Genomic DNA, 15,100 nt, shown 5'->3' with positions numbered 1-15,100 from the left:
ATTTGATGTTATGAATACATTAGTCCTTTATTTTCATGTTAAGTACATTTTTAGCAACCTCGGAAAACCACTGTTGATCTTGCTAGATGTAGAGCATCCTTGTCACTTTTTGTAAACTACGCAGAAGACAAAACAAAAAGTTATCTTAATCAAATTAAAAATCATATAATAGAGAGTAAAATGCACATTAGGTAGTGGTCTAGTTATGATGGTAGCCAATACAACCTCCAAAGATAAAGTGGAGTCTTTTGCAGTATTACAGGTAAAAATTATGAAAAAAAGCCTAAAAAAGAGAAAATGAATGCATCATATTTTTAAATTTAATTGGTGCACACCATATTGATTTTAATGTCCCTTAGTAACTATCTCAGAGATGCTAAAGAATTTGGTGGGCAAGGACGTCTATCAGTCATTGGAAATTAACTCTATTCAGTAAAGAAATGTTTTTATAACATGGTTTACCACTCTATTTATGTCATATTTTAATTAATTATATTGCATGAATTATTGTTTTAAGGAACTTTTAGATAAGATTGTTGTATTTCTTAAACAAACAAACATTTATCTTTTGTAACTGCAGAACCCTTTATGAAGTACATTTGTGAAGTCAGCCAAATATTTGAGAACACAGAAAAAGACCTTAACTTATCAAAGAAACAATTAAAGCTCCTCGTTAAAGATGCCAGTCGTGAGGAGCAAAACAACAGTTTGACAGACCAATTCACAAGCGGTGACACTGAGGAACCTATTACCAATAAAGACATTACTTTTACCACGAAAACTCCTGAACTAAAAGAAAATTTATCTGAGAAAAAAGAATCACTTTTAAATGCTCAAAGGGATGAAAGTGACAACACATTTATAAGTGATACAAATGATTACTGCTATAAAACCGACAGTAAGGAAGAAACCCACCAAACACTGGAGCAGACGGATAGAAATAATAATAGGTCATTAAATGAGGAGCAAACCTATACAGCAGATGAACATATGGAGAGACATCAGGTATTAGATGACAAAGCAAGTAACCATCAAGAGTATACAGGTAAAACAAAAGAAATAATGAGCACATCTTCTGAGCTCACCTTAAATGGCTCAACAATAAACCTCTCTCCTGAAACTTTACTTGAATCTGGCAACTGGACCTATAAAGAGTAAGTAAGCTTAACTATCTAATAATTTAGGTAAATAATGCTAGTCTGCAAAAGCAATGAGTATTACAAGCAAATGCCTTTATGATAATAAATTACAGTATTGTACCTTTTTTTAAAATCATTTTCTGTGTTTAGGAACTGTTTACCTCCTTCACACTGTGGCCCTGATTTATTAAAGTTCTCCAAGGTTGGAAAGCTGGGTGATCCAGCAAACCTGAAAAGAATCTGGTCCAGAATTTAAAACATTTGCTACGAAATAGCTAATGACTTTTGGGAAATCCATTCCAGGTTTGCTGGATCACCCAGTTTCTCTGATGAAAGTGTATTCTCTCCAGCCTTGGGGAGCTTTAAAAAAATCAGATCCTGTGTGATGACGTATTGGTTGTTTTTTGTTCATGAGGACAGTGATCATGCTTGCATAAGGAATGTTAAGATGGTCACTTGTAGTTTACTTTGAAAGTTTGTGTGACAGATTGAAAACATAGAAGCACATTTGGAGTCTGGGGCTTAACTTTATTGCCCCATATTAAGTAGTGTCTGACCAAGGCCTTCATAGCAGGACCACCAGGTACTTTATAACAAAGCTGCACATCTGTAAATATTAAAAATGACTTACCTTACATTACACCATATTGGAGCCACCATATGGTTATAGAAAACTGCTGAAACTAAGACATACCTGTGAAAGAATGAAAGAACATGCTTACCTGTACTGCCCAATTCTATTACGTTCCTTAAAATTATTCTACTAAAGTCCAAAGAAACTAACAAACTAGGAATTTCCATCTTAGATTCTATTCCCTCTTAATTCTTAGTGGTTCTCCCTTCTGAGTTCAACTGTACAGGACACAGTATTGATCCAGGTGCCAGGAAGAACCAGGGAGTGGCAGCAGTGGTGAACCCAGAACATAGCAAACTTAAGCAGACATGTTTTTTAGCAGCATAGTCAACGGTTTCCAGATAAAAAGATTGGGAATGGCAACTGGTATAGTTCTTTAAACATGGGTTTCCTTAAATGACTAACTAATCAAAACTTTGTTTCTAACACCAAATGGAGTGGGGAAGTGCTTAGAACCCCTGTGACCCAAGGGCAAGTAATTTCAATCCTTAGGGCAGGAAGATACTAAAAGCAACCAAAACCTTACAAATGGTCTAACTCTTTCCCTACTTGCCCCCCAACCAATATGTTCAGAGATTACCCCTAGAAAAGTACTTTAGTACTAGGGTAGTGGTAAGGCCTGAAGATTGGCAATTCATGGAATAGGAAATAAAGAGGATCAAAAACTCACTCGTGTCTACTTATATGTTAAAGTATTGTAGATGCCATTTCTCTTTGGAGGATGAATGAAGTGACAAGAAAAAAGAGGGGTACTAAATGTAGAACGGTGGGAAGGCTGGCAACTAAGAGAATGTTATGCTTTGGCCTAAACCAGCAACATACAAACATAGTATCCTAAATAAAAAAGTTCCTAAACTTTTCTCAAATTCAAAAATCTGTGGTGCAAAAAATCAGAATTCGTTGTACTTAAAATGTTTATTTCACCTTTTTTGTCAATTTATCTAAGTAATAAGTGTCTTTATATTAAGCAGGTATTACTACCACCAACAGAGACATTTATGCAAAGCTCCTGCTTGTAGCAAACTTCCCAGCAGGATTGTTAATAGAGATACAAGAAAAATACACTTGTTTACAGAATACAGTAAAAATACATTAAGCTTCAATGCTGGGAGGGATATGATGAATGCCAAATCGCACCTGTAAAGAATAGCTTATGCTTACGGTACTTGTTCAGCCCCCAATTGTAGAATGTTCACTTAGGCTCCCTGTTGACTGTCCTATTCCACACTCCATTGTTCCTCGACTGCCCTTATATCATTACAGAATATATATATATATATCAATCAAGAAAAGTATCAGTTATCTAAATATAATATAATTTTAGGATTGTTTTTATTTATTGTTATGAAAAAGAAAATTTGACTTCTACATCTTTGGACCGCCTCTAATACAGAGCAAGCCTCATTCATTTGACTTAAAAAAGATATAAAGCATGCTGCATTCTGTACTGTTGATTTCCTGCAGCCTCCATGTATCTACTTCATGCCCCAATTGTTCCAGCAAAAGCTGAATGTAATTGTTCAGGGTCTCTATCCTGACAACAGCAGATTAAGTCAACACTTTCAGTGTCAGCATGGCACCTAGCACTGAATGTGCATATTACCGAATGACAACACAGGGGAATGCTGTCAACCTAAAGAAGAAATTGCCTGAGCACAAATCTTTGCAGGATCATTATTTTTTTTTTTAATTAAAGTCTGTTAAATAAAACAACTTTTAAAATAAATGATATGGGTTTGTGTTTGCATGTACTTTACCAATGCAAAAATCTTTTTTATTGTTATTCTGACTTTATACTTTGCCTTTATTTTTGCCTAATTTTTTCATAATGTTTGCAATAAATGCCCTTTAAACTTGATAGAGGCATGAATTTAAACAAAATATGGGAAAATGTGTTTTCAGAATAAATGCCACCACATGGAAATATAATTTCCAATTCCAATGTATTATTTTACAGATACACAGTAGAAGTCGAAGGTGAGGATGAAGAACAGTTGGTCTGCTTCATTAAGGCTCCTTCTTTTGTCCAACAGAGGCTTAAATGTAGATTTATTGATGAAATTAGCTCATTAGTGGTGTCGGATGGAGAAGAATTGGTCAGTAGTGTTCTGAATATTTCAAGTCAGGACGCTGATCTTAAAATCCCATTTCCCATCAGTATTTCAATTCCATTCAACAGTCATTATAGAGGAAGTTACAAGGACGTGATGGTTAAAACAATTGATGAAAAACTTCAAGCAAGTTATTTAACACCAAACTCTTTAGATGGATATCATGGGAATCACAAGGTTAGTAGAATTTTCCATTCATTTTACATTTATTCTTTGTAATACAAAGGTTCATTATGAACATTGAACTATTACATTTTTGTAGGACTCTAGGAGGAAAGTAAAATAAAAAATATTCTCCTAAAATAAATTATGCCTGTGGAATAGGATGATGGAACATGATATGAATCAATCATGTTAATGTTTATAAAATATATTATTTATAGTATTATATTTGTCTACAAATGTTGGTAAAAGTTCCCCTGTATTCAAAGGGTTTCCTGTTTTAAAGAGCACTTAGCTCCATGGAACAAAAATTTACCCCCCTTTGATAAAAGTAGGTAAATATTGTTCTATGGTTTGAGATCCAATAGGTGCTAAAAGTTTTGTCTACTTCTGAGTGTATAATGCACTCTATCTCAATGGTCCCCAACCTTTCTGAGCTAACGCACCACTAAATGCAAGGACTGTAGATACGCGGGGGGCCGTGTGTCACCTAAAGGGGAAGAAACTTACCCCCACAGTGACGTCATGATGCCTGAACCCACCCACCAACTTTAGAGTCTAGAGACACAACTCGCCCACCGCCTTGAGCCTGTGATCCATACGGGAAACATGGTCCGTGGCTCTGGTTGGTGCGCCCCCCCCAAGCAGGGTCCTTCCCCTGACCCCGATGGGGGGTGCACCAGCAAGAGCCGTGGCCCACCACCTGTCAGACAGTGGGCAGCAGACCAGGGGTTGGGGACCCCTGCTTTACTTGATGCTACACTTTCTGCTGTTTTCACTTTCTGTTTAGCTAGTAGATACACTATTTGTTTGTTGTTGTTGTTTTCTTTGGCTACTTTTTTTTCTATACTGACTTTTAAAATATGTGTTTTTATAATGTTTTAACTTTATTCTGTGTTTCATTACACCCATTGTTTTCCAAATTTGTTATTTTACTCAGTGCCACTATATAATTATGTATAATCAAGATATCTACACATATTGTTGGCCTTGAATTGGCCTTAGAAACAGCTGGAATTGCTGAATGTAAGGTTCTGTACACTGTACATCACTGGTATTAAATAATACTGAAATCAATGAGGCTGGTACCAAACTGAGTGGAGGAGATAAGATAAATATCTGGAAGTGACCAGTGAGGGGGGAGGGGGTAGACCAGTGAGGCTGGGGTTGGCCCAGTGAAGGCCTTTGGGCATGGAGCCCATTTAGCTTTGTCCTATCCTTGATCTGCTACAGAAAGAAGTCTGCTTGTGAGATAATTATTGTTCCAGATCAGCCAAGGTCATGTTCTAGATCAAGTCTTCTGCTAAATTGTGTCTAAAGAGAGCTTGGATGCAGCTTCTCTGTAACATTTTTGCAAGTACTCTCAGCTCCTTTGGAGGGGTTTGACTGAAGTCTTCCTCTAAATTGTATCAGGTTAGAGTTTTGTGGTAGCTTTCTATATCTGACACTGTGGAAGGATATCTTACTTGAAGAGGAATTTGATGTGATGCTTAGCGATTAGGAACTTGACATTTTTCATATAAGTTCTTTAAGGTAACTGCTACTTATAGGGTCACTTGATTGCCTGGCCACTGATATAGGGCCTGAACATAGTTGAGACAGAAGATTTCTTTGACTAGAGTTTGCAAAAAACTGAGGGTCGCTCCTCGCCCTGTGTACTGTTAATTCTATTTGACTATCCTGCACTCTTATCTATCCTTTCAAGTCTCCAGAGCCTGCTATGTACAGTAACCGGTTGACAGGAGCCCTGCCTGGGCTTACAGCCTAACACTGTAAATATTGAACTTTTAAAATTGTGTTCAAGTAGAATTGTTGTGAGTACTTCCTATAGCTGGTAATCATCAAGTCAGGTCTTGTCCTCTAACACAATGGAATGATTTCCTATGTTTTCCCCCCTTGCTCAGTTTTAGCTCTGCAGTACAGAGTATGGAAAGAGACCAAAAATATAAAATATAAAATCAAATATAGGTACTTACACTGCTGGCATTTTTATGAATGAGTGTAATGATATATTTTTAATATATTAATAAATGTGTGGAGTTCAGCTTAAGCAGACCCACTCATAAACAATAATTGTAAGCAGAACATACCATACAGTATGACACAATTACAAAAGTGATACAAAGTACATTAGATAAATGAGGATTTATGAACAAAATATATCAAGCAACTGTTGTTTAATATATCCTATCAACAAACCCTAAAGTTTTTTTATTTGTCATTTCTTTAATACAGGGAAGTTTTGTAGAAATAAAGGTTTACAAGCTTGGGAATTTTTCTGTCATATCATGTTTAAAGAAAGAAAATTTTACTGTTCTTAGAAAAGGATCATCTTTAAAACTTAGCGTGGATTCAAGAATTTCTTTAAATTACCCTCCTGGCTGCCTCAGCTCCTCTGTAATTGTGCAGTTTAAGGTATGTCTGTATCTGTGCTTTTTCTGTAAAATGTACTGCATCTGGAGCATAAATTGTGAGAGTTATTTCCCAAAACAGCAGTCCTTGAGACAGAAGTAGGAAAGACATTATTACAACTTAGAATCATTATGATGTACCGGCAATGATAAGGGCTCTTTAGGGGGGGTGTAATTCGCCATACTGACTTTTATGTAAGCACCTGGAATTTTAACATTTGCTGGTATTAAGATACCTCAACATAATGGATATTTGAGATGAGCTTTGCTGCTTTTAGTTTGAAAAGTCATAGATAACATTCATGGAAATTTGACCTTTAGTAAGAACCCCATGGAGCAAAGAGGGTATGGTTAGGCTTCTATTTCTAGGTAGTTATGTAGTTTCCAAGGTAGTTAATATTTGCTAGAAATATTATCTGCAGGAAACAAATTATTCACCAGGGAAATAATATAAATCAAAAATATAATATATTGAAATAAAGTCCCAGCATTGAAAGTAAAGTGAATATAGCACTTCAAAGAACCGATATTCACATTTATAAAAAGAAAACCTAAAGCGTAATAAACCCAGAGAACAATAACTGAATAGAATAATAGTATTAAACAGAATCTATATAACCCCAACATATTACACAGCGCTGTACATTAAATAGGGATTGACAGACAGATACAGGGACGCAGGAGAAGGAGAGAACCCTGCCCTAATGAGCTTACAATCTAGGAGGTAGGGGAACTTGGATGTAAAGACCACAGTCGGTTTTTTGTTTTTAGGATTTTATTTTATTTATGTCTACACATGGAAATCAAGCCAGCAACACACGTCCTGTCTTAGGGTGGCTACACTCACTGAACTGAAGCTGTGGAGGAGGAATGTAGCCACCCTGCAGAACATGCACAGAATAGAGAATGAGATGGACCTGCTAAAACTTTTCTTACACAAGTTTTTTTTGGTATGAAGTTTTTACCTAAATTAAATTAAGGTTGAACAGGAAATACAACTACGTCACAAGGGGGCACCAAAAAATTTAAACTGCCATGTTAATGCTACTGACAAACTAAATTGGCTTAAGTTACACTTTAAAGCCTTTTTTTCAAAGAAAGTTTTTAAATCTACCCTTATAGAAGAAGCATCATTTTAGTTATATACTTACCTTGTCTCCCAAGCTAGAAAGTCTTTGTCCAACGATTAGCTACCACTGAAGAAGTATTAGATATACATTTTCAGTGGTTCTGGGAGGAGGAAATTGCCGGGCTTTGTGACATTGAAAATACCCTCTAAACTAATAGGTGGTGGGTGTTGAGGAGACTGGACACCCCCAACTAACTTATAGCAAAATTGGATCCATTCACTTCCTGTAGCCATATTGCTGTAGCCAGGGCAACATGGTGGCCCAGAAGTTAGCACCCTGTCTTTTGAAATGCTAGGTCCTAGGTTTGAATCTCAGCCAGGGCACTATCTGCATAGAGTTTGCATGTTCTCCCTGTGTTGCGTAAGGTTCCTTTGAGTTCTCTGGCTTCCCCTATAATTGACCTTAGACTGCATTATTGGCATATGACTACGGTAGGGACATTATATTGGGAGACCCTTTGAGGGACAGCTAGTGATATGACTATTGATTTTGTACAGCACTGCATAAGCTGTCAGAGCTATATAATAACTTTGTAATAATAATAATAATAGGGGGTTTCACTCTTTATCTGGTAAATCTATTGCTTACGTTGAAATATAGAGAAAAGCCCATATTGTGGAGCCTTGAGCTCTACTGGGAAGCACCTAATTCTATAGTGTTTATTGGATAACGTCATCAGTTTTAAAATTAGGCACTCGAAAACATAAAATATTTTTTACTAAACATTATGAACATAAACTACTGTATAAAAGTCTAAAATGTTAAATGCTTTGTGCTTATTTTATAGGTTCAACCTATCGATACTTCACTTATTTCTCTACTGAAAGTGAAACATGATATATACCAGCCAGTGGTATCCATCAGTCCACTCATCTATATGAAGCAGCCATCAACTCAAGTGTTCCATAAGCCAGTTGCAGTTTTCCTACCATGTCCCCCCAATCCAGAAAAAAAGAAGAACGTTGAAGATTCTGATAAAAGGGCATCAAGTGCTGCAGCTTCAAAAGTAACAGGAACCCATCAGATTAGGTAACATGAGCTTTAAATTTAAAAAAGTTGCTGCTGTGAAAAGATATGAAAAATTCTCTAAAATCTCTGTTGTCTCTCTGATCTTCTCATTGCTCTGGCCCTTGCTTTGCATCTTTGACCATAGACTCCTTTCTTTACTTAAACCTATTTAATCACAAAATGCACATTTACCATTACCTAATTCAGCCTAAAAACAATTTACATAACACATAAGACCCTTCATATAAGTACTTTCTCCTAAAGGAGGCCATAAATGAGTCTACTAAATTCAAATCATATATATAAATAAAGTAAATATAAAGATTTGTTCTCTCCTAACTAGGTTTATAGATTTGAGCAGACAATAGTTTTTAACACCATACCATGATAAAAAAAAGACAGTATAGGTCGCAAATGTCCTGACCTGTTTTGCCATGTTTGGCTTCTTCAGGGGTTTCCTACATGAGACAGAGTGCAGCCGGAATGCAGCTTAACATACGTATACATGCCCAATGTCCACTTTGATCAGACACCAGTTAGACAGCTATAGGAGTATGCTGTTAGATTACAAAACCAGATCAGATTTAAAAAAAAAAACCTCAGTTGCTGACTCAATTGCTTTCTGATGGTGGTGACAGAGTCATGGGGGCTTTGGAGATATATGAGTACTGAAGGTTGCAGCATGGTCAAACAGATAGATGGCAAGTAAGGAACAGAGCAGTGAGTAGGATCAGGTCTCATGAACAAACCAAGGTCAGGAAGACAGTACCAAAGGTCCTGGCAACAATCAGGAGGCTGGTTAGAAGCATAAGCTATGTTTATAAAGGGTGATCAAGGTCACAGATCAGGTTATAACAGCTAAAGACCACTCAGAAAGCTTAAATAAGGAGCTTGCTGCCAGTACTACTAATGAGCATGATGTCCAGTATTTTCAGAATGTCTTTTCAGTTGACTAACATCTCAACCAGAAGTTAAGACATCAGGCCTGATTTAATAAAGCTCTCCAGGGCTGGAGAGGATACACTTTCATCAGTGAAGCTGGGTGATTCAGCAAACCTGGAAAGTGTATTCTCTCCAGCCCTGGAGAACTTTAAAAAATCAGGTCCATCTAGTCAGCCTTTGTATTTTTATTTATAAACACAGAGCTACTTAAAAAAGTTGTACTTTATTGATTTATTATTCAATACATATCTGCAATCATTTTTGTTTTTACATTTGCCTGGAGTTTTGAATAGGATTCTACAAAATCTACAAATTTATATATAAATAATATTGTGCTTTGTGTTAATAAAAGATGGCATGTATGTTTAGTGGCCATTTGTGATATTCTTAGAAGCAAAACAGTAGATATGTTGTGATCTCCGACAATTGTGAACACAGTATTGTCCCAGTGGAAAATAATCTCAAGGTACTTACAGGCACATATAATATTTGAATCTGTGTTCCATTTTATGCTTCCCATGAAAGGACTGTCAGACTGCAATGTATAGTTTATGTTAAATAGTTTTATTCTTCATTGATGTCTTCTATTTAGGATACTAAGTTAATCCAAAACTTCACTGCCTTATATATGTGTTATATTTCAGGTTTGCCCTTGGCTTCCTTATCATGTTCCAGGACATCATTATGTTCAATGCACCTGTAAAAACCGGTTTGATAAATTTGCTGATTTTCAATGGGTCTGATTTATTAAAGCTCTCCAAGGCTGGAGAGGTGAAGCTGGGTGATCCAGCAAATCTGGAATAGATTTCTTCAGAGTATTTTTTTATTTGTTAACAAATGTTTCCAATCCTGTACCAGATCCTTTCCAGATTTGCTGAATCACCCAAGTTCACTCATGAAAGTTTATCCTCTCCAGCCTTGGAGAGCTTTAATAAATCAGGCCCAATGAGTCTGTATATTGCTCTCCCTATGAAGCTAAAGCACAAATACAGCCAAAATGTTTCTTTTCCAAGTTTTGGATTGCGTAGAAATGGGTTAAACCTTTTAGTCTGTTATTATTACTGTTTATACCCCCACTAGTAAGACTTCCTCCTTGCCTCACTGACTGACACCAGGACAAAAAAGAGAAGAGACTTGAAAAAAAGATATAAAACTGAGGAACTACAGGCATATGACAAATCCAGAGAGGTCCTCTGTAAGTTTTTAAAATATGCTGGGGATATAAAATGTATGCATAGCTAAAAGGTTTACTTTCTAGCTTTAGATAGATTTGAAATGAAAAAGAACCTCTTCCCATGGGAAATGAAAAACTGAACGGATGACACCAGAATAGGGATAGATAGGAGAATTTACCAACTGAGACACCTTTTCTTGCAACAGATATTCATGTCCTGGAGGGAAATTCTTCTCATTGTGGATACAATTCTTAAACTTTTTCTTGATGGGTCTTCAGGACAGAATTGTAGGGAGTTATTACAAACATATGCAGATGTCAAAAAATTAGATGTCAAACTTAGTTTTAACCTTTTCCCTATATTCCCTAAAACATTTAAGTGGAATCTAATATTAAAATAAAAAAATATGCAAACAGGCAACATTTTTTTTACATATACACTGAGCTATATATGTGCAGCTCAATGAAGGATGTCCCAGCATGTGCAGGAATTGATTCACCCCGGAGGGCCAATAACTACAGCCAAGTCCTGAGCCCGAGAGAAAACTACGCAAAGTGCCAGTGAGAGAGCTTGAGGATATTGCATTACTAGAGGTTATTTGAGTATAGTTCTGCGTTAAACTGCTGGGACAGTTTTCTCTCAGAGTAAGATATCAGTCTGAGTTCCTAGGTCATGCTGTGTTCATGCTGTGGCCATCATGTTACCATCTTGCTTGCTCTGCTACACTTTTAATTAGTTTTATTTTATAGAGGAGAATGTAACAGGAGGAGCTAGAACATTTAAAGTTGGGCAGAAACTTCATAGAATACTGTAAGGTGTAAAAGAACAGAACTAGGAATTATTTGAAGCAAATTTAACTGTTGTTCATGCCAAGATGTAGAGGAAGCTAGGACCTGACCCCAACAAGTTTTCTAAACAAAATTTCACTTTTGCATGGGCACTATAGGTAAAGTGTAATGTTATTATATATTTCAGTTATGAGTAGATGCTTCTGAGCTGAACCACCTATTGGCTTTTGTATATCCTAAAAAGATATTAGTAGGAAGGTTTTTCTTAAAGTGGAACTAAAGTAAAAACAAAAAAACACACACTTACCTTAAATCTTTTAATCTTCAATCGCATCCCTTGATGTCACTTTCCTCACGCTGGGCACCGCCATCTTTTTCAGTCTTCTTCTTCGCATGTCACCTGATCTTGCATGGGAGAAAAGTGCCGCACATTCGTTAGTTTGGCCTTTTTTCCCATTAAAGAAAATGCACCCCTGAGATTGGGCATACGCAGAAGAAGCAGCCAGAGCCTCCCGGCATGTATGACATATGTATCCCGGGAGGCTCTGTGCTCCCAATCCGTCTTTATCGCCACGGAAATTAGACAAAATGGGGTGGTGCTGCACCCCTTTTTTTAAAAAAAGGAAATAAATACATTTTTACTTTATATGAAAGGATTGTCTTTTATGAAAAAAAAAAATGAGTTTAGGTCCCCTTTAAGCCATCAAATCTCACTGTGCCTGCTGCAGTCTTCTCTTCATCCTCCATTATTATTACAGTACAAATATATAGCAGAAAAAAAGAACATTCCATTGTAAAAATTACAGAAGGTTGTGGAAGATGGCAATTCAGGTAAAATGATTTGTCCTCTAAAACGAAAACATTACTTCTGAGTGGATGATAATTTATTTCAGAAAACACAAAAGTGTTATTTCCATTGGGTTGAAGCTTGCTTTTTTAGAAATACATTTTGAAGCAATGGGAGCGAGTGGAATATGTCAGCTCCATCACCGAACAAATCATGATGAAAACAATTAAAGGCTCTTGTTTTATTGTTAACGCTCTGCACCACAAATGACCTCATTATATTCAGTAATTTATAAGGTAAAATGTGCATATTAGCCACCTGCTCTGTGGATATTATATCCATAAATATAATTATTAACTTTCATACTTCAAATCACTTTCAATATCAGGATTTTAGTATAATCTCCAGATGGAACACTTTGTTTATTTGCAACTGACTTGGTTAGATCCACAAATACCCTGTTATTATATTACAGGGCTGTAAGTGCCTCAGTGAGGAAGCATGGGGATAATCCAAGTGAATTATTGAAATTGCTGGCATTAAAGGAAGATCAGTGGGTTGTTTTGGATGACATTGTGGTAAAGAATGTACAGAACGGAATCGTCTCATTTGAAATAAGTGAACATATACAAAGGTAAACAATTCTACATTGTTGTTCTCTGTTTTTAGAATTTTATGGACTTCATTAAACTTTTTAAAAATGATACAAGGGCAAACAGAACAATGCATTCACTCCTTGTACATTATACTGCATTTTAGACATCTGAAATCCTCTTCACACCTTACTTCACACATGGTAATGCTGGTTGTGATGCTTGTTAATGTGTATTCTGTTGTTTTGAATTAATTGTCATTGTAACACAGGAAAAAAATGGAACTGAAGCAGACTTTATTCACACATGCTTTATTCATACTATGCCACCTTAATGAAATATTTAAGGCTGCAATGCAGGTGTATAGGAGTGCAATTCAGAATAAACAGCACCCCAGCACACCAAATGGCATAATATGCATTCCCATTCTTGCAAGATGTTAGTGCATCTTTTTCTATGGATGTGTTTGTTTTCCTGTTATACATTATCCATTGCTTTGCACATGTATCCATTGCTTTGCACCCAGATTCAAAACATTTGCTAGCAAATAGCAAATGAGCTTGAAGAAACCTAGTTTCACTGATGAAAGTGTAGCCTCTCCTGCCCTGGAGAGCTTTAACCTCCCTAGCGGTTCATTTCTTTCTGGTTTTATATGTCTAAAAGCGGTACATTGTTTTTCATGAAAATTTATTTTACAGTATAATATAATAGTATAAGTATAATAAAGTTTGAAACACAAAATCATGTAAAAACAATAAATTGAATAAATTAAAAATCTATATATTTAAAAAATTTATTGCATTTAATACAAATATTTTGTATTAAATGCAATACAAATGAATTTTGAATTTCACACCCCGCCCTGCTGGCAACGTACACACGCACCGACGTCACTGGGAACTTCCCAGTGACTCATTCGATGCAGAAGCAGGAAGAAGAAAGAAGACGGAGATTGCGGCACTGGATGGATTACATACCCCGAGTGTGAATCGGGGTTACCGCTTTTAGCAACTTTTTTGTACCCCGAGTCACACTCAGGGTTACCTCTAGGGAGGTTAATATATCAGGCCCAATGTGTTTTGCAAAAGGTCCCTGAATGCTAAATTCACTAAAGGACACCAAAACTGTTTATTGAGAGACTTTAGCAACTTGTTTGTTATATTTTTACACATTTTAATTGTGCATTATTTGTTTTAGCTTTATTGTAGTTCGTCTTTCTTCAGCTATGGATACCCCACACTTGATCAAATTTATTCATAGCCTAGAATTTGCTATACACAGCTCAATGGTTAATGTGGTTTTATATAAAAAGAAGGACAACTTTCACAACATCATTGTAGAACTAGTTCCCACTAAGGAATTAAATTGGGAAGTCTCAGCTTTGTCTGATGCTGGATACACTGGACCACCTGAGCCCTCTGAAGCAATAGCTCTTCAAGAAGGGGACCAAATTCATTTTCGATTTTGTGGAAATATATCAGCATCAGGTGAGTGCACATTTTTCTGTTACAATGAAATATCAGTAGCAGGGTAGGAGGAGTATATTTCCTGAAGCCGGGCATCTCTCCATGATTTTTCTATCACTAATAAAACTTTTTAGGGCAGGATGGAAAACCGTTGGTGGCTATGACAAATTTTTAGATTAGAGTCAACATATAATAGTTAATTCAGACATTACAGTTACGTGGTTGAAAATAAAGATTGTCATCTTAAAGGCTTGTAAATTCAGCCTTAACACATTTGTTTCAAATAAACTTTACAAATGCCAATAGCATAGATAGTTTCAATTATTTAAATTATCAAATTACTTTTTTATTGTATTTTTTAACCACTTGAGTGCTAGGCAGGTGGACATCCAAACTATGTTTGTTTTTCTCTAGGCTGGAGGGGGGAGGTTGGCATAATGATATCAGGACCTCCCTCCACCAATGCAGAGTAAAAACAAGGCATAAAAGTGATGGCCCCCAGCAGGGTAGGCATATGCTGGATCACCCAGGTTCTTCCATGATAGTCTATTTTCCCCCATATAGTAACTAGCCAGTGTAAAATATTTGCCTTTTACAATTGTCTAAGTGATTAAAGTATTACTTTGATATTTTTTTTTAAATTTCTCTCAGATGGCATAGACTCTACAGAGACGTATAAACTGACATATCACTCACAGAAGATGCACAGAATGACCTTGGATCTCAGTGTTGTTGATGAATTTGGGAATTACAG

At 36.3% G+C, this 15,100-nt stretch overlaps 1 protein-coding gene across 1 annotated transcript in view; it reads left to right on the top strand.

Moving 5' to 3' along the window:
- The first annotated feature begins 619 nt into the window (after positions 1–619).
- The window catches only part of DTHD1 (death domain containing 1), a 21,143-nt gene continuing 6,662 nt past the window's right edge, over positions 620–15,100 (top strand). Inside the window, exons 1-7 of the mRNA XM_072406870.1 lie at positions 620–1,154; positions 3,731–4,061; positions 6,282–6,461; positions 8,375–8,616; positions 12,763–12,921; positions 14,078–14,367; positions 14,998–15,074. Of these exons, the coding sequence (XP_072262971.1) occupies positions 991–1,154; positions 3,731–4,061; positions 6,282–6,461; positions 8,375–8,616; positions 12,763–12,921; positions 14,078–14,367; positions 14,998–15,074 (1,443 nt within the window). The 5' untranslated portion in view covers positions 620–990. The remainder of the gene's footprint in view (positions 1,155–3,730; positions 4,062–6,281; positions 6,462–8,374; positions 8,617–12,762; positions 12,922–14,077; positions 14,368–14,997; positions 15,075–15,100) is intronic.

This window comes from Pyxicephalus adspersus, chromosome 3 (assembly GCF_032062135.1).
Source record: "Pyxicephalus adspersus chromosome 3, UCB_Pads_2.0, whole genome shotgun sequence".
NCBI classification, from domain to species: domain Eukaryota; kingdom Metazoa; phylum Chordata; class Amphibia; order Anura; family Pyxicephalidae; genus Pyxicephalus; species Pyxicephalus adspersus.
The sequence above is the reverse complement of the archived record's forward strand: the minus strand, read 5'-3'. Positions and strand labels throughout refer to the sequence as shown.